Source organism: Centroberyx gerrardi, chromosome 9 (genome assembly GCF_048128805.1).
Source record: "Centroberyx gerrardi isolate f3 chromosome 9, fCenGer3.hap1.cur.20231027, whole genome shotgun sequence".
Lineage (NCBI taxonomy): Eukaryota > Metazoa > Chordata > Actinopteri > Beryciformes > Berycidae > Centroberyx > Centroberyx gerrardi.
In genome coordinates, this window is record NC_136005.1 from 24,050,070 (window position 1) to 24,070,731 (window position 20,662).

The window sequence follows — 20,662 nt, forward strand, 5'->3', positions numbered from 1 at the left end:
TTCCAAAATAATTGTAAGTGAGTAAGCGAAAGCATACGAGCAGTGGGTTGTGGGTATGGTATGCTGTTGGGGCTTGATGACTTAAGTGTGAGAGTGTGTGTGTGTGTGTGTGTGATGACTTAGTGGTGATTCAGACTTCACCAAAAAGAAAGACAGCCGCTTGTCTTTCCTCCAGATGTTTCACTGAGGCTAACTGCCGCCGCTTGAGGTTGCAGAAGGACACAACAAGAAGACACCAGCCGCTGTGGGACTTGAACTGACAACTCCTCAAAGACGAAAACTTCATCATCTCTGTCTCCCCACGCACACACACACACACACATCCTGTTTTGGCAGAGCGGAAGATACACACTTGTCAGTCATAAGAAGTTCCAAGCATTCCATTTACAGTAAGTGCACACACACACACACACACACACACACACACACCAGTCACACAATAGAGGCTTTGTGAATCACACCTGAAGGGGAGGGATCAAAAGAAAGCAAGAGATACTTAATCAATGACAATGCTATGCTTTCTGCTGTGGGTTAGCTGACTGACTATATTGGTTTCAATACATTAGAACAGGGGAACTCAAATGTTTTCATGCCACAAACCTCCAAACAGACACACACACACACACATTAGGCCACATACCGCAGTTTGATAAGATTTTGTCCGAGGAGAACCCACATGGGAAGATTTTTACTGCCATTGATTTAGTATAGAACTGTATAACCGTCTACACTGTATGTGGGGAGAAAATAGTGGTGAGAGAGTAACCTGTGATTAGAATAGCTATTCTTACACATTCTCTAATTGGGATCATTTCTACAGAATGGTTGTGAAATTAAACGATTCCTCATTTTGCTGGTGAGTGTTTAAGAGCTGCATTAGAAGACTGGAAAAGGGGATCTCACTCAAACAGCCACTTTCTCTCAATCTCAAGTCTCACATTCTCAACCTTTTAAATGTCATGGAACACTTGGGGAATGCGAAAAGCCTCCATGCCACGCCTGGTGATCGGCTGCAAAGAGATGTCAAATAGCCCTAGCAAGAAAATGTGATAGTTACATGCCAGAACAGAGAACTGTTGGAAAAGGAGCTAATTGTATTACCTTTGACTGGGGAAAATTTATAATCATGGCCCGATTTCGTTTCATTTTAACAAAATTACAAGATGACATAAATCAGGCGCTCCCTGTTTTTCCAGCAATCAAAACAGGATTTGTGTACTATTTTGCTCCGGTCTGAGCCGGAGTTTAGGAACTCCTGGAACGCGATGAGAGAACATTGCGATTTTACGTCAATCCAATCTAAATTAATTTGCCAGCTGGGTCAGGGAGAGGGGAGCGGCGGGGAAAACTGTCCATCTGCTAAAGGCAACAGGAGTTTTATACCATTTCAAACCACAAAGCCAGGTGGTCCCGCAGCGATGAGGAAAACACACAGAGCAAAAACCTGGAATGTAAGGAAAAGGGCGCAAAAGGTAGGATAGATTAGATAAGATGGATAAGGTGGCTGGATAGAGAGGAACAAAAGACAGCGATAGTCAGAGAGGGGAAGAGGGAAACGATGCACAGCTAGTGTCAGTGTCAGTGAGGTCCTTGTGCTGGTTTCGCCGGCGTACTCTCAACAGGGTTGGAGGGAACTTGAGTAAAGGAGAGGTGGGGGGTTGTAAGGTTTGTCATGGAACACCTGCCTCCACTTAACCCCTTCTCCCTCTCTTTCTGCTTGAGCTGCCTCTTTCAGCCATCCACCCTCCCCACCCCCCCCCCCCCACCTCCACCTCTCCTGCCCCACCATTCATGCGCAGGGCGTCCCACAGGCTCGCGGGCCCAGGGCTCCTTCGTTTCCCAAACAGTGAGGGCCTCATAGCCTGAGCTGGGGCCTCACAAGCCAGCCAGCCAGCCAGTCAGTAAGCCAGCTAAACAGTCAGTCAGTTGGTCAGCCTTTCTCATTCATTTCATGCCCTTTCAGTCCATGTGTACAAAGTTGAGGACACAAACTTATAGAATGTACATCAACGCAAGCGTGCACATACACGTCCATATACCTACATACGTATATAGACATAGATGAAGCACACATCTACCAGCACATGCTTTCATAATGTCACAATGAATATTCATTTCTCACACACACACACACACACACACACACACCAACCCACCCATCTATCCAACTGGTGGTTATGCCAATCAAAGGCCTGTGTTAGGTCAGGAGTTATTCATTTGACATTAAAGAGGACATGGGGCTCCGCTATTCAGACCCACCACAGGCATCGACCCCTCCTCTCTCTCCCCTTTTCACCCCCTCTCCATGCCTCATAAAAGACTGACCCCCCCCCCCCCCTCTCTCTTTCACTCACTTGTTCATTCACCCTTTTTCATTCACTCACTCTCTTTTTCTCTCACTTACTCATTCTTTTCATCTCCCTAACTATCTCTCTCGCCCTCTCTCCCCCATCTACTGAGGTCCTCATCTAAACCAGTCATCAGCAGCACATCGGCACATGCATGTGACACTTTCAAATTATTGCCAATTATTACCGTCTCTCCCTTTCTCGTTCCCTTCCTTGTCTGGCTGCCACCCCTCTTTTCCATTTGCCCCCTCTTTACCCTCTCTGCAGGCCTCTCCTCCTTTCTTTCCATTCATGGGTCGTAACTAAAGATAGAGCTGGAAACTCCACCATGTAGAGCTGGCCCGCGCGTCACATCCCACTGCTTCTGTTCTTATTTCAGGTAGTGGATGAAGACATACGCACATGTATGATGCGGGTTCTCCAAGGTGGCCGGCTGGATGGGTGACTGACCCTCAACTGCGTGTGATACAGTAGCTCTCCCAGCAGTGTTTTATTTAATGCGCTGTTCAAAGTCGAGACACATAGACAAAGTGCTGACTACATGCCGTCAATCACTCCCTCGCTCTTTTCCTCTCTATGCATCATTGCCTGACTAGCGGCGCAGCTGCTTTCAATGTTCTGTGAATCTCTCGCCTCTTCCCTTCAAAACACCGAAGTGGCCAAAAAAAAAGAAAGAAAATGAAGCCGTTTAAGTTTAGTGGGAGCTGGGGACCTGTATGTTACAGTTCTTGTCAAAGCATAGGTGCCAAGTTAAACTGAAGACAAGCAACATCACACAAATCATACCCGCTTTCTGTTGCAAAGCCCTCGCTCCTTAGGGGAACGGTGAATCAGACAGACTAACGGAAATGAAATGTGGTCACCAAACAGCTCTATTAAGGTCGGGACACACAGGCACATTGGAGTGATGTAGACAGGCGATTTTGACAACAATTATGACCATTTATGCTCAGCCAACACAGTTTTCTTCTTTAAATGGCACTAGTTTCTTGGCCTCTTGACTCCTGTCTACTCCTAAAATAGCTATGGTCCATCCTACTGCAAAGCCTTATTACTGGGAGCTAAACTGAGGTAACAACTTAATAGAACTCAACAATATTCAATATACAAGTGAAACTAAGGTCAGAACTTTTAATCAATATTTTACAGAAGACGTCAAAAAAAGAATATATAGAATACATTGATCAAGTCATCATGGCATCTATGTCCGCCAGAAATGTAATACAAATGTTGTGTGCAAACTAGAATAGAACCACAATCTTTGAATAGACACAAGTTAAGATTTAAGTTAGGCTTAAAGTAGATTGTCCAGTAATTACATTTGGCACTTAGCTGAGGGGTTAACAAGAGGTACTCAAGTAATGCCTGCACACAGAATTTCCCCTTCCAGAGCCACTACTTTGATACGGTTCTTGTTTACGAGGTTGAACAGAGGTTAGTAGGAGACAGGTCTGACTGAAAGCCAGGTGGTCGTACGGCACCAGCGGGGCTGCAGGCCGAGTCGGGTTTTGAGGAAGTCAACGATGTGCATGGGATACTTTATTGATCCCTGTAGGGACATTTTCTTTTCACTTTCCCCCCTCCGCAGGGACGTCAGAGTGCAGGGTCGGCTCATGAAGACGAGCTGGAGCTGGCAGACGTTCGTCGTCTTGTTCAGAGACACTTGAGCGGGGCGGGCGCTTTGCTGACAGAGGGGCTTGAGCCCGGGTGTGGTTAAACCAAGCGGCCAAAACCACGGGTCAATTCTGAAGCCAATACGGAAGTGTCGGCAGGTGGCAATTCCTCTAACGTTCGCTAGGGGCCGGCTCCAAAAAGACTCCAAACCCGGCCCAACTCCGTAAACACAATCTCCAGGCTTCAAAATGGCCTTTCAGAGGCCAACGTCACACTCACTACGTCCCTCTTTTTTTTACAGACTATGAGTTAAACACTACTTACTACGCCACCCTGATGACTTATGACTTATGCTGCTTACAGGCTATGCAATTTAAAATCCTATCCTATACAAACTGTCTTTGATCCCTCAAATCCTGCATAGCAACTGAATTACAATGAGATAGTACAGTCGGTTAATCATGGCCTAGCAGTAGAATACAACAGTTACCATAGTTTGCCTCTGGGTAGCAAACTCAATTCATGTGTATCGTTATTTCTTTCTTTTCAGTTCTCTTGACATTTCAATATAAACAGGTCTGAACAAGGACTCTGGCACATAAATTATTAATATCCTCAGTAAGTGGATATGTTGTTGTTGATATATCCCCAGCATCTTATTTGGTTTTCTCATAATCAGAATAAGAACCCAGTTATTGTATGGAATATGTGTCAACTCTAAAAATGGAATACTAGAGTTTCACTAATAGAAATAGGATATATGCGTGCATGTAAACACACTCAATGAGGTTAAATTGTCGTCTAGTTCTCCTCCAAACAGTAGCTGAAACGCTGTCAACTGCGGCGCCGTTCCCTTGTTTATCCAGTGGCCAACTGGTGTGAAACCTGGAGATCCTGAAATGAAGGAGTAAGAGCGAGAGGCGGTAAGCCTCACAAAGCTCAGCGCTGAGCCCTGCTTTGATAGACACCGTGCCTGAAATTACTCCCCGACTAAGGTAGCTTTCTTCCTGTCCGGGCAGGAGAGAGAGGGAGAGGGAGTGATGAGAAAGGAAATTAAAAGTAAAAAAAAAAAAAAAAAGTTGTGTAAAAAAAGGCAAGCCTGAAAGAGGAGGAAAAGAAAGTTGAGTAGGGGAAAGGAGAGAGAATGCAATAATATGAAATGAAAGTGGGACAAAGTTGTGGAATGAAACAGGGGCACAGGAAGAAAGGAGGAGAGAAAAAATAAGAGGTGGAGTGCACTAGCAAAGGAAGAAAAAGTTGACTACCACTGAGGTTTGTTTTGTAGAGAGGGGAGATTGAAGGGTGCTGATAGTTGCTGATAGATGCTCCCATTTCTGGATGTCAGAGCAAAATGATACAGTCCAGGCCACAGAGTTACAATTGATAACATATCATGTGTCTGTGTGTGTTGATCTCACCTCAGTATGGGCTTGAAACATAGGCTGAATTTACATATCATTCATGTGCTGCAAAAATCCTCATCTCCTTTCACTAGAATTAACATCTGACATTGTCCTGCATGTTAAAAAAAGTGTTTCTTGACGCTTGTAACCAGCTTGTAACCAGCTGTAAAATGTCAAATATGCATGAATGCCATTGGAAACTGAGTTGCTTTCTATGTATTCTGCAGTTTGTCATTGTGCTGACAAAGGAGGACAAGGAGAGCAGAGGGAATGGGAGACACCTGACGCACAAAAAAACACATTAACTTTTCCTTTCATCTAGTTGGAACGCTTTGCCCGGTCTGGATACTTATTTGAGAAGTGAAAACAATTTGTAATCCTCCCTGTCTCGTTCTGTCTCTCCCACTCCTGCTACACGCATGCACACACACACACACACTGCCCAAAACCCCGACAACTTATCACACTGACATGTCAAGGTTATTGCTGCTCTACATACAAAAAGTGCGTCGCTTCATACATGACGGTTAGCGTTTGATCTGCAGCTTTGTTTGCTTTGCATTTCACGTCTTTCATCTTGTTCACTTTGCACTTTCTCCCCCCCAACCTCCCCTCCCCTTTTGTTTTTCTTCTTCTCTTCTTTTTTTTCCCCTCTTGGTGCACTCCTGTGTTTCCAGTTGCGCTGTATAGTTTATGATTTGCTGATAGAGCGGGCAGGCCGAGGTCTCGGAGGGTCGCTTCAGACAAAAGCTGCTTTTCAGCTCTCGAGGCTGATATCTCCCTGCTGCGGTCCCTTTGGACGGCTGAAATATGCTGGGTCGGGGTTTGGGGGGGTTGCTCCTGGCCCCCACTTCCCAGAGCGGCCGAGGTGAAAATGACTTTACCTGGTGAGGAGGCTGCGGTCGCTCCCGCTACGCATGCTTCCCTGCCAAACTGCCCTTCTTGTCTTGTTGTCTTCATCTGACTGCTGAGGTTATCCCGGGACGTATTTAGAGAATTTGAGGAGATATTTGGAAGGAATCTATGTTTCAGGCCAGGTCAGGTGCGTGTATGTGTGTGTCCTTGGCTGAGCTAGAAAGGCGGTTGATTGTGATGACGGTGGTAAGAGACGGGGGGGAAAAAATGCAAACAGCACAGCAGTCCTCTTCAAGAAAAGGACTGTTTATGTGAGTGTATGTGGGTAAGGTGAAAGAGGGAGAAATACAGAGATATGGAGAGAGAGAGAGAGAGAGAGAGAGAGAGAGAGAGAGAGAGAGGCAGAGAGGCAGAGAGAGAGAGAAAGAGAGAAAGGAACTTGGACTGCTCTAGACCAGGTGAGTTTTCCTGAGGGCAGCTGGGAGTATTTTCCCCCTCATTTAGCAGACCATGAAAAAAACCACAGGCTGCCAGATGTGACAGAGGGCACGCACTCCGCTCATACACTGTAAACACACACACACACACACACACACAGAGGTGACTCAACCGAACCCAAATCTGTATATGTGTGTGGCAGCCATTTACTGTATGCCTGCATAAGTCAGAGGCAGATCCCTATCACGGGGAACGTCCGTCTCATTCAAATGAATGTCAGCTGAAGTAAACGGAGGGCGAAGGCATCAAAGAGGCCCGTAGGTGGCTGGATAATGCCGGATTTAAACTCTCTGCAAACCCATTTACGCCTGGCATTCCCATATGAAACCTAACAAGAATCAGAAAAATGATTTTCCTATAGGTTGCTGGAACGCTTGGAAAACACGCATTCCAATCTTTCTGTGGTTTTTCTTACATCTGTGTTGCGGCTTGGTGCCTTATCCAAACAGAATTTTGATACACCTTCTACTTTATCTGTTTAGGAGATTTTATTGCTAGTTGTTACGGGGCCAGTGTGACTCACGCTTACATTGTTGCATACGGCGCTAACCACAATTGGGCAGCCAATCAAACAGCCAGGAAAGATCTAATATATCTGCAAAGATCTAGCAATGCCCTCCTTGATGTCTTCACAGTGACATGCTTGAAATTCTGGGAAAATTGTGGAACACTGCTGCCCCTGAGAACTGCAACGAATAAACTGTGTACCTATGGCTCTGAGCCGACCTACATTCGCCTTTGTTATTCCACACAGATCTCGGCGCTGTGTAAAACCGCTGGCTGCTAATTGCTTTCACATTACGGAGCAGCCGGGGCGATCTTGGTGGCTTTCCAAGACCACCAAGACTGGTGACATGGGGCGTGCACGTATGCAAACGCACACCACCAATCACACACTCTTGCTGCGTTATGTGTGTGAGCGTGGGCTAAGGGCAAACGTGTAGGCTGCTGTGTAACCGGCAGTAAAACACTTTGCTACCATTGTCCGAGAGCCTCGTAACTCTAGTTTTGCAATTTTCCTTTTTTCTGCTTGAACAGTTAACATGAGCCGTCGTGTGCGGGTTAAGTTTCATGACCCTAAGGCCACGGAAACCCATTTATAATCAATTGCATTACTTCAAAAAATGCACGCATGGCTAAACTCCTGAAAAGCTGACTTTCTGGAGATATTACCAAAGATGCCACTGGGTGATGTCATTTGACGTCTCCGGCAACAAAGCGTGGACTGACTTCCTAAACACATTTTACAAGCTCAAGGTACACTTATTAGCAAGGGGGTTATTTGTGCCAATTTAACAGGGAGAGCAGTGGGCAGCTTCTTTCCCCATACATTCTCACTAAAGTCTATCGATAACAAGGAAGATGTCTATAAAAAAGTGAACCAATTAGAGGGATGCCTCTCATTCTCTATCCAACTGCACCCTGCTCGTCTGAAAGTGATGCTCTTAAGATGTCTGGTTGTGGACTTGATGGACCTCCAATGGAGCGCTGTTTGCATGAGAGCATGTGAATGGGAAAGTGTGAATTGTTTGTGGCAGCCGTTTTTAGTAACAGGCAAAGACCTGCTGATTGCTTGGTAATTTGTTAGTTGGTGTTGGAGAGCGACTTGCTGAGGGACACGTGCATGCGCGTACACACACACACACACACACACACACACACACACACACACACACACACACACACACACACACACACACACACACACCATCCCAAAAGCAGACAAAGGACAATGTCCATTCCCACTCAAGGCTATCATGAGCAGAGAGTTAGCATGCCAGCTGGCCGGAGCTAAATCAGGTTTAAATTAGAGAGTAAATGGGCTAACGAAGCCTGGGGTGCATGGCGAGGACAGGGGGGGACAGTGGGTCACAGCTGTACAACACAGTGGGCCCTGGACACACAGACAGCTAAGGCAGTAACAATAACACAGAGCCAAGAACAGAACATGCTCCAGGATATAACTGGAATAGCTGGAATACAAGCGCTAACTTTTCAAAACAAACCCTCCGCTTTGGACGGACTTTCCAAGGATGAGGAGAGGGGGGGAAGGAGGGAGATGGAGACAGAAAGGGAGAGAGAGGGAGCAAAAGAAAGTAGGAACAAGCTCTGGCCCTGCCAAACTCTCCCACAAGTCCCTGCCGTGAGCTGAGACGAGTCCAAACAGTTGAACAGTACCAGCAGGGGAAACTTCAGATCGACTCGACCATTGTTTGGACTCCCTCTCTATCAGCCATGAATCACAGCCGCAGCGCTCCGTCCCGCTCCGAATTATCGGCACCGGCCCACTTCAAATCAGCGCTTCAACAGAGCATGTCAGAAATAATAAGCCCTGATGCCCATAACAGGGAAAGGGGGCTTTCCCCCCCCCCTCAGTACTGTATTAAGACCCTCCGGCTGCATATATCTAGAGGGACGGGACTCCGCCTGGCTATAAAACATCATTACACAATGCATGGCTGCGTATAAACAGTTGTTCATCTCACTGAAACGTTCAATAAATAGTCTGGTTTAGTGCAGTGGAACTAAGGTCCTGTGGGGCTAAAAGGTCTGGAAAGACACTGAAGCTATTCTATCTCTCTCTGTCTGCTATTAGGGGCGCAATGACAGCTGAGATGACAGGTTTAATTTGAGATGACAAGATCGCCATATGATAGTGAAATGGTAGGAATTTGTTTTTGTCCCATGTGCCTCTTAAGGGTTTTTACTCCAATGTGGAACATATCCATGTTGTAGAAAAGAATGTCTGGAATTCATTGCTCAATATTTCAAAAATACAGCTTAGTACATCCTCAAAATGTTACTATTTTGCAAGCAGAGGTGCCATGACTGCCAATAACCTCATTATTATTCCATAGTGAGTTTCCCTTTCACAATTTAAGAGAGGGTATCATATTTTTCAAAGACATTTTTGCATGAAAGTCTCAATTATGTACTGTATGTAGTCAGATGCGGATGTCTTTTAAAATCCCAGTTTCCCAGTTGGGGTGAATGTAACTGAGAGGTAATGAGCTCTTGTGGGCGAAGCTTAGCGCTGTTACAGCAGCCACGCAGAGGTTAAGCAAACAGGCAGCGGGATCACGCGGGCCTAAGCCTCTTATATAGGCCCCTCTGAGGAGCAGATCATTGACTTCTGATAGAGGGATGAAGGTGGGGAGGTGTCAAAGATAGAGGGGCCGCCGCTCCTCCACCGGCACCACCCCCCTTTCTTCTGTAACTCTTTGTCTCTCTGTGGCTGTTCGTTTCTGTCTCGTCTATCATGTTCTTGTATGGATTTCTCTGCCCTCACTCTCCAAGAATGAGAGTTGGGTTTTTGATTGATACGAGTGGTTCTGGGTTATTTTAAGCCCGCCGTCAGTCAAATGCCCCTAGGAAAATATTTTCACGTCTCATAATATCGGTTCTAACCCGTCTCCTCTTTCTTTTGGCCGGGCCGGGCCCATCCCTATCCTCGCTTTGTCGACCATCGATCTCTCCGTTCCTCTCTAAAACGCATACTATCAAGCCTTTTTAACTTTTCACTTCTTCCTCTTTCACTCTCCTGGTCCCCCTCTCCTACTGGGAGTCGCAGGGCGATGCAGTTTCATTTCCGGCCCTGCTGAAATCAATGCTTTCTGAGAGGAGGGAGGAAGAGAGAGAGGAAGAGAGAGAGAGAGTGAGAGAACAAGAGTGAGTGTGTGAGAGGAGTGTTGGCATGCAGGACACAACCGCACCAATAAGTAAACTTCAGCTTGGGTTGCTTCCAAGTCGGTGCCAGCTTTGATAAACATCCAGCGGGAAATTAAATAACTGTTCAAAGTGGAAATATGAAAAACGGGGGGAGCCGCTTAAACGGGTAAACTCAATTTTCCCCTCAACACTCCCATCGTTTTTTTTTTTTTTTATTCGCCTCGGAGAGGGAGAGATTCCGCAGAGGGCCGAGAGCGGCATTCGGCATCCCGCAGGATAAATGCATGAATTCCTGGTCGGGAACGTCCCAGTCGACGAGATTCCTTTCCGCCCGCCCGGGGTTAAATACAGAGTTTCCCTACATGAACTAAACTCTGCTACTAAACGCGAGAGAGACAGAGACGGAGAAGATAGTATAACTTTGTCACAGTAACACAAAGACGGATTCCTGCCCTATGACTATTCCATACCCTTCCATTACCATGCCGGCACATTCCGCCACCGAAGCCGCAGCCGCTCAGACATCAAACGACCGTCGCAGGACTCCCTCAGAGACTCCCTCAAAGACTCCACCGGCCTCTGGTTAACGCATCTGGACAGTCAGTAGCGCGAAATGACTGACTTTCTCTCTCTGTCTGTCTCCTTCTGTTCCCGCTATTCTTTTTTCTCTCGCTTCCTCCTCCTTCGCCCGCAGTCCGGACAGTAAGGCTGGAAGTCAGTGCTCAAGTAAGCTGCTGTATGGTGAGGCCATCAAGCCAAAGGGGATTTAAGACTGTGTGGATATGCTAGAGACTGGGTCAAATGTTTTCCCCCCAAGATGCTGAGGAAGGCTTTGAGGGTTCGCCAAGGCTCTTGGTGTTGAGCGTGCCGTAATCCACTGACTCTCATTACTCCAAGCTCTAGTTTTCTGGGAGGAAAAACGGATGGTTTTTCCATGTCCAGTCAGAAGTTTGAATAACGAGAGAGGCGTGTTATACCAGCTTCGACTGAAGGAGATTGACATTTTGCCGAATCTAACTGGATGAGACAATAGTGCCTGCGCCTAATGCCACACAAGGGCAGTGGTTTCCCCATTGGCACTCGGCTAGGCAGACGGCTAACCAGCGGTGGTTTGTTGGATGGGCACTAAGACAACAATCCCTCAGAATTAGACCCAGTGAGACCTTTTAACTCCGGATTCCTCGGTCAGTGTGGTCAACACAGGACTAAAATGGATAGAGAGGGTATTTCCATTTAAGTCAACTTTCTTACATGGTCTTTTGGTGGCTATTCTATTCATTCTAAATCATTGTAAATTTGTGCTCACAGTTACTTTAGTTTTTTTTGTCACAAATCTTGTTCAGAGACACTATTATCACAATTTACAGGCATGTTTGAGTTTTGAAACAGTCCGTCAATTTGTCTTTTCCAACGTTAACAGGCAGTGTTTGCTTGTCTGAAGCTCATGAAATCTGAAGGAACAGACCGGGCTTTTTAAGACAAAAACTCTTATCAAATGGGGTTCCATGGTCTAATGCGTTTTTCTGTGACAAAGTTAAGGAACCTCTGGTCTAGACGACTGAGCCACCAAGGCAATGCAGCCCCTCTCGAGTCTTTTGTGTGTGAATGAAGTGGCTGGGCAAACACTAGCTGCTGGTTAATGGAGGGCCGGCTGTGGGAACAATCTGACAAAGCCCTTGGTTAAACAAACAGGCTAAAGTCTGGCTCGTGGCGGGACAGCGGCTCAGAGAATGGATGCTGGAGTCTCTCCCTCTCTGGGAACAATGGCCCCTACATCCATCTAAATGGCAGGGCCGGGGTCGATTCGCTTCCAATTCAATCAGTTCACACCCAAAACTGAAACCGCAATTGATGCCCGGATAGACAGTTTTCTGTCTCTGTTTCAATTCGAGCCTCTTCTTAGAAATTAGGAAAGTCTACTTCCTCACCCTGCTTAAATACACTCACAGTATAAAAGATGCCTTCTTGCCACTGGGGCAAAAAAAAAGCACATCTATTGTACCTGTTCAGCTGAAAAAAGATGTATATTAGTACCTTGTAGGCTATTTATATGCCTTAGAGGGTAGATTTTGTGTCATTTGTGCTTTTCAGAGCTAAAATCCAAAATTTTCAGAAAACACACAGAGGGATAAAACGGAAAAGAAAAACATCAAGTGATGAAGTGTCGTGAGAGAGAGAAAGAAAGACAGGGACATGAGGAACATGGGATGATTATTACTGAAAAATCTCACACGATAGTGAGAAAAAAACAAGTACCCTCACGAAAGTATACCCTCCAGACACACACACACACACAAAATATAGCCTGCCAAAATCTTTCAATAGAGCATAAAAAACATATTGCACAACATAAATGTCCACAGCAAACCAGCCCCCTCCTACACAAACAGTTATGGGAGAAAGAGAAAGCCTTACTGTTTCTTTCAACTTTTGCAGGGAACATCAACCCCAAGATCTGTTGCACCAGTGAGGACAGACCCTCCCCCCTCTCTTTTATACTCTCATCTAATTGTCTTTTTATTACACCCATAACCTGAACTAAGGATGACTTGGTGTCTCTGGGGGAGAAAGTGAATAAAGTGAGACAGACAGAGAAAGAAAGAAGGAAGACCTCAGTCATCATTCCAGAGTTGATTCACTGAAGAATCAAACAGGCTTTTCATGAGTCAGCATCATAAATCTGTGAATGATGAACATAATGCTCTTTTGATGGGATGCCAGTCTACAAGAGATAAGAAACACTGCCTTTCATCAAAATACTGCAATTTGTGGGTTCAGATGGAGCTCACGGCCACCTCACCCACTTTTCCTGTCACTCTCCAGTGCATAACCTCTAATAAAGCAAAATAATCTAAAAAAGATGAAAAAAACACCTAGAATTTCAATTCCCCATTGAAAACAATGGGATGGAAAAAGGCTTGGACTCTCAAAATCCTGTTGTTATTGCTCTCCTACATCCCTAAATCTATTTGGTGGCCGAGGTAGGCTTGTTAAACCAGCGGCTTAGACCTAAACCCATTTAGAGGAACTAATCTTCAAAAGACAGAAGAATTCCCCGACTTCAGACTACAACAGGATTATAGTTTCTATGGCTACTGATCGTAATTATCAAGCAATAAAAGGGCCAGAGAGAGCCAAACACACTTCTCTGTATGTTAAACAAACACACTGCTCAATGGGAAAGGCAAAGCACGAATCAAAGCACTAATAATCCTGAGCCCTGACCAGTAACACACACACACACACACACACACACACACAAAAAAGAGGAAGCATTGAGTTAACTTACTCTGAACACAAATCATTAGATGCCCCGTAAAATTCAATTTCCTGCAATCCAAACATCTCTGTTTTAATAATTGTGTGAGCAGGCAAAGTTTGTACGCCAGGCGCTTTCCACATTACACAGCACCATAGGGGCAAAGTGCTACCTACATCATTTGTGCATGTGGGGGGAGGGGGGGAGGGAGTGTGAAGAAAGAAAGAAATAACAAACAGAGAGGAAAAAGAAAGATATGAATGAGGGACTTGCCAAGAACAATTTGGGAAAACGCACCATTGTGAAAACGGCATGTGATGACGTGCTATTAATAACTGTGGAGTGATAAGTTTGTACAAATATCTCAATGGAACTGATGGTCCAGTGATTTCGCAGCATAACCACAGAGCTGTGTGGGCGACAGAACAGAGCTACAGACTGATATATCAAGACACCGATATCAAGAGAGCCAAAAATGTCATTCATTATCTGCTTTGGCTCATACATAAACGATATCCATGCCTGTGTATGAAGTGTTCCTACATCAATTATCATCACAAACTTTCTTGCAAGGTAATAACAAATCGTTACCAAAAGCCAACATGAGCCGTTTAATTGGTAATCATCAATTTTGCTCCTTAAATATCGATATCAGTAAAAAAGCAACTCTTTATCAGTGTGCCCCTACAGAGAACAGGAGCCGGTGTGGAGCATCCATTCCTTTCTGCCATTCCCCCCTCAGTTATAATTCTGTTGAGTAAACACACGCAGCGCAGCCAAGAGCGGCCTGCCAGTCAGCCGGACAACAGCGGCCAAGTGGAGGAGCGCCGCAGCCAAAACGAACAGGAGAAAGAGAGGGGGGAAAGGGACCGTGTGTGAGAGAGGGAGAGAGAGAGAGAGAGAGAGAGAGAGTGCGTCACAAGGCCCAGAGAGAGAGAGAGAGAGAGAAAGAGAGCAAAGAAAAAGAATGAAAGAGGGAAAAACGGAGGGAGAAAGTGCCAGCGTTCGTCTCATGCCAGCCAGATAAGAGGAGCGCCAAGGAGTTTGATGTCATGCTGATGGTGGTGGGGTGATGTGTGTGTGTGTGTGTGTGTGTGTGGAGGGGGGTGTGGAGGTGGGGGGGGTCGCCTCTCCTCTCAGATCCTCTGTCAGACAGAAAGTAGTTCTGTATACTCCATAAAACAGTCTGGAGAAATACACACACAATCATCAAAAGTTGCCAATAAGTGCCACCTATTGATTAAGTCATTTTTATATGATGTCCCCTTTTCATTCCATTTAGATTCATTCAAAATATATCGTAGAATAGGTAGAGCCCCATGCCATCGCACACTGTTGATGATTTTGTTAGTTGGGGAAATGTTCTGAGAAAGATGTGTGAAAAAATGATGAATGCATAAAAGCCTTCTTCACATAGACAGAAATCTGACAGCGACACCTCTAAGAGAGAGAAAAAAAAAAAAAAAGCTAGCTGACGAGGTGAAAAAAATCCCTCCATTGACTGATAAGTTAAGAGTGCTTTTTGAAAAATAAATATGGATCTGTTTTGGCTGAGGAGCCCATAAAGGTTGGGGTATTTATTAGCTTGGAGGGAGCGTGGCACGTACAAAGACCTAATTGTGGGTGGAGAGCGATCGGCCCGTCTGCATGCAGCGGGGGTTTCTGAAGTCCTTAATGCAATGCAAACAGGGCTTAAAAAGATTTACGCCGACACATACGGGGGAGTTTAAAAAGCCATGTTTCATCCCGCCCCCTGTTAAACGCAATGTAGCATGGTCTCCCCGTATTAAGCCGGGGCAAAGTTAGTAAGTAATTTGATGAAACTGCAATGAAAAAGTGGTCTCAATGAAATTTAGAGCTCTTTTAACGCGGCGCTATTCCCTACAGTACTCCACATTCAGCCATGCCAAGTCTGTGTGGGAAATTGATACTCAGTATGTGTGGCTTATTCCATTAGACTCATTAAAGTGTCACACTGTCATCAGCGCACTTTCTCACTTTAAGCTTGCCGTACAACTACAGCAAAAGAGTCATTGTATTGTGCCTATAGAGTACAGTAGAGATGCTTTTTTTTTTAGATCGAAGGGGTAATTTGTCTTCCAGACAGCAGTGAAAAGACAACAACATGGAAAGTATTGAATAAAATGTATTGAAAGCTACATATATATTGCAGTTGGACACATATAGTACATGTCCATCAATAACAAAAGGGTAAATATACATTTTAGTCCATCAATGAGGCCAACATTATTACACAATTAGTGTTACGTTGCTGCAGCTTAGTTCCCTCTGTTAAAATAATTGAAGTGCCATACTGTCATCTACACACTTGCTTTACAACTGCAGCACCAAAAACTGAACCAGTGTTTGTTTTTTTTTGTTCCTTTTCTTAATCCAGCGCTGCAATTCCCTGTATCCTGTACAGATTTGTCTCTCTTTAATGGACTGACCTCCTGTGCAGACAGTAAATTGCAGGAAAGGGGTTTTCATGCTTGGCTTCAGTTTGCAGTGGCAGAAACTTTATCAAACGTCTCCAGCGAGGATCTGAGCGAGCTGCGTTTAGCCCTTGATGAAACGCCGCCTCTCCCAGGGATCCTGTGACCGCTAAAACAAGCGTGCTGCACCGAGTCTGGTTTGAGGAAATAAGAGCACTTTTCTGCCAATATTATGCAAACGCAGGAAATTTAGCGCTTTTAACCGCTCACGGAGACTTCAAGGCTTTTGCTGGCCCTTTTCGACGAGGAAGGAAAACCTAAACTGGGGTCTCTTTCCAAAAATTCCTCTGCCAGCCATGCATTGGGGCCATATTATCGGCACATTCCAGCCAGCAACTCAATGGAAAACAATTGTACCATTTACTGGCAGCACACAACTTGAGGAAACACACCCCACACCTTGTGATGTCTGCAGTGCCCAGTGAGGTAGTCCTGCTTTGGGAAGCTCCAGTTTGACGTTAATAATAATCACCACCTGCTATACTCTGCAGCTACGCTATTTCTAGGGATGGGACATATGGGATATATCGAAATTCAATATATCGCAATACAAAAATGTGAGAATGCGTATCGTGGGGCAGAAAAATTAATCATGATATTAGCGCCATTTTATTCTGCTGTAGTAATCACAAATGAGACAGCTTGCCCATCACAATTTCACCATCCAAATTATATTATTTGACACTTTGTAATTGTGACATTTTTAAATTGTTGTTTCTACACAAACAGAATATCATTATGTTTAAAGCTTAATTTGAGTGTATCGAGTCAAGTGTGCTCTCCCATATTGAGCATACACTTGCCTGCTCATCATCCCCATTGATGTAAAGCAAAATCGCCCACTGGTGGTACATCAATTAAACAATTAGCACGCAGCATCCTCAAACCAGTCTGCCCTCTGGCAACGCTGAACCACACTGAGCCTTGGCAAACACATGCGCTTAATAATAACGAGTGGGAAGTAGGTAATTGCCAGTGCATGACATGGTTTACACGCCGATGTTTTAAATCAGTGACATAGAGCAGAGTTTGAGCGTGTGATTTATGGCCGACGCGCTGATGAAATGACCGCGTACGACTTTCCTCCCCGTTTCACACGCTCAAAATGGAGTCGAACTGTCACAAACCCCCCCCCCCCCCCCCAACCACCTCCTCCCACCCAGAAAAAGACCATACATCTGTTTCACACATACAGTTCCTGCGTACATTCTTCTGTGTCTGCCAAAAGCTTTTAGGGATGCACAGCACTTGATGCCTGAGTTAGTGTAGCATGCGCCGCGCAGAGTGGGAGTCCGGTTTTAAACAGAGCAGAGCCATCTGTCTGAAGGGGTTGTGCCACCCAAACCACGGCAGGCCTCGACAGCTCCCGGAGCATCTTGACAAAATGCTGATGAACTAAATATTGTCAGACATAAAGCACAAGTCATAGCGATATTCAGATTTTTAGCTGATATGAAAAAAACAACACAAGCAGGAAATCACTAGGGGCAGTGGTTGATTTGCACAAATTTAACAAAGATGCATGCAAAACAAAAAAGTGCTACCAAGAGGTGTAACATCTCTTCTCATCCTCTTCCCTATTTCTATTAAAAAAAGTGCCAGAACTCTTATTTTCCAACTGTACAATATCGACTGCACCGGAGCAGGGAGGGAAGGACAAGCTCCTACAGACTCAGCCTGTAGTGCCGAGGATTTATTTTTTCCAGAGGTGAAGTGCCTTTAGTGTCAACAGTGTGTCCTGTTGAAATCCGTGCTGAGGCAGTTCCACCCAACATGATTTATAGCCTTCCTGAATGTTATTAAAAGGCAAAACGCAACCTCTACACAGAAATCACATTGAGCTGCAGTCGTGCCGAGACCTGGCATGTTCAGAACAATTCAGAATGTTTTGATGTCCGTGTACATTTGACATATTATTTAATTTCTTTTCCTAGCACTCTTCTCTCTTACATGATCTTTCCTTGATCGGGAATACTGTCTGACCCAAGCACTTTGGTGATCTAGGAACATGAGCTTATTCTGCTGTTGCACTCATTCTAAGTCACTCTGGATAAGAGTTTCTGTCTAAAATGTAAAGTGTGCAGAAACAAAAAAAAAAGCAAAATTGGAGATATGGCCTTGTGCAGGACATTGACAATATGCAATTCCTATTTTTTGGGGGACAATTCAGAAACTTCAGAAAAACTGACATTTATTAATGTTGCAGATTATTACTTCAAAGCTAAAGGACAGTGGCTGCAAGGTGGACGGATAGCGGCTGCTTTGAAAAGATGCTGCGCCTTGCTTCTCTTTAGGCAGAGCGGAGCGCTTTCTAAAGTTGAGAAAAGTTTGACTTAGAGGAGCATACAAAACGTGGACCGTGTGTTTTTGTCAGCCAATCAATCACAACAAAGAGGAGACGGGATTTCATGCAACGTAAGCAGCTGATAGGCTCCATCTGCCTCCATCACCAAACTGCAAGACAGTTCTTTCATGTCATGTTTTTTCTGTTGCCTCCACAATATTCATAGCCACTGGGCATTGATCACATGGTACTGCACTCTTGCCTTCACATGTTTGATTACAGTGGAACCACACTGCACTGTTGTTTCTCCACTGTATGTTCCCATTACAGTGAGATACAAGAGAGACAAGACTCTCTGTGTGCAGCATCTAGACTACAGACATGTCCTGGAGCTGTTTCATTGCCAGTGAATGGGAGGTAAACTTTGCGGATGCAGTGGCAGAACATGGGATCTTAATGGGTTTCATTTTTTTGCCCATAATTGACAACTGCCTAGGATCACAGTGTAGCATATGCACATTCATTTTTAGGGGTTTTGCCTTTAAATTGTAAGCTTAAGCATGGCATGGCAGAGGATGCAGTCGTTTCCACCCGTCTTTTTCCACATACTTAATAGCTACAAGGGCTCGGCTCTTTCCCCCTCCATATTCGATCATGAAACTCCATTTGAAGACGTTATAACTCCTCCAGTCGAGTATTGTGGATTAACATTCCTGCTCCCTGCCTCAGAAAGAGAGAGAGAGAGGGAGGGAGAGAGAGGAAGGAAGAGAGAGCGGAGAGATAGCAAGACAAGGGCCATAGCAGAAAGCTTTACGCTCAGCCCGGTCTCTCCAGCATATACACCTCCACTGTAAATAACAGCCACAAGCATTTAGGGAGGACCCAGATAATCCAAACAATCCCTGAAAAATCTTCCGGAAGATAATTCATCACCACCCATCTGGGAGGGGAGGATTTTTTTTCATATACATTATACACCCAAAAGACACAGAAAAAAACCCAACAATTCAAACTTAATTCAAACTGAATTCAATCATACTTAAATAAATTCAACCAATAACCAGCTTTATAAACTCTCAGGTCATCGCTTCTTTTTAATCACAAGATGAGATACTGCACACTCAGCATGGCAAAGGCAGCATGTGGCTCTGAAATCCAAACTGCTACGATTACACACTACAATGTACAGGGGAATATACTTTTAGGTTTTTTTTGTTGTTGTTTTTAAACCAACAATGAAAATAGATTTATTTTGTTCCTTACAGGCCACTGTTCACAGTAATTTGGACCATTTTTCCCAAAAATTGCCCATGCATCATCAGTTTATTTCCTAATATAGGACATTGTCTGATTGTTTGATTGTGAAATCAATATTCCAAGCAATAAATCTGACTCACCATCAGTCTAACTCTTCCTGTTGATGTTTCAATTAAATGTTGAATCCACCAGTTGTTTGTCTGTTAACTTAAATAAAACCGTATGACTTGCTTATCTTTAAATTGACTTTGAATGTTAAGGGGGGGATACCACAATAGCTATCCAGCTGAGAGAGGGCTGGTTATCCATCAATACTAGTTAAGGGCCCCTATTGTCTTCCAATGGAGTCAAGCCTCTTTGAATAGTCTCTCCGCATGCAGAGCCTTCAGAAAGACAATAGAAAGATCATCTGAAAACCAAAGGTCATTTACATGAGAGAGGAGGCTGCATGATGGCAAACAGCCCAGCTTGCATGCACGGAACAACAGTTTGGGGACATTTAGGAGATGCGTTTCCCTTCCAAAAATGAGTTATAAGTCCCTATTGGTGTATCATGGGAAATTTAGAGTGATGGCGTAGGAGTTAAACATACCATAAAGTGCGTTAAAGTCACTATAAACTCACTGCTGAGCACCACAAACACACTGCAGGTCCCAATAGGAATGTTACAGTGGTTTTTGTTGAGGGGTTAGAGTTGATAGGTTACATCGCTGAATTGACGCGTGTGGAAACAAACGCAGAAGCCAGCAGAGGAGTAGGAAACAGCGGGCATGAACGGGAATGCTTTCCGAGTGAATGAAACGGACATAATAATGGGCTACTCACCGGACGCGCTCAGGTCCAGCAGTGCAGTCTGGAGCAGCAGGACGGTCCAGACAGCGCAGGCTGGACATCTCCGCAGACGAGTTGGATACATTCCTCCGGCTCTGTGCTAAAAACCTTAGTCCCCTTTTCACATCCACTATACTCAAAAATGTGAT

General features: G+C 44.9%; 1 protein-coding gene across 1 annotated transcript in view; it reads right to left on the reverse strand.

Moving 5' to 3' along the window:
- ror1 (receptor tyrosine kinase-like orphan receptor 1) overlaps positions 1-20,662 on the reverse strand; it is a 129,684-nt gene extending 109,022 nt beyond the window's left edge. The window contains exon 1 of the mRNA XM_078285739.1: positions 20,508-20,662. Coding sequence (XP_078141865.1) covers positions 20,508-20,598 — 91 coding nt within the window. The 5' untranslated portion in view covers positions 20,599-20,662. The remainder of the gene's footprint in view (positions 1-20,507) is intronic.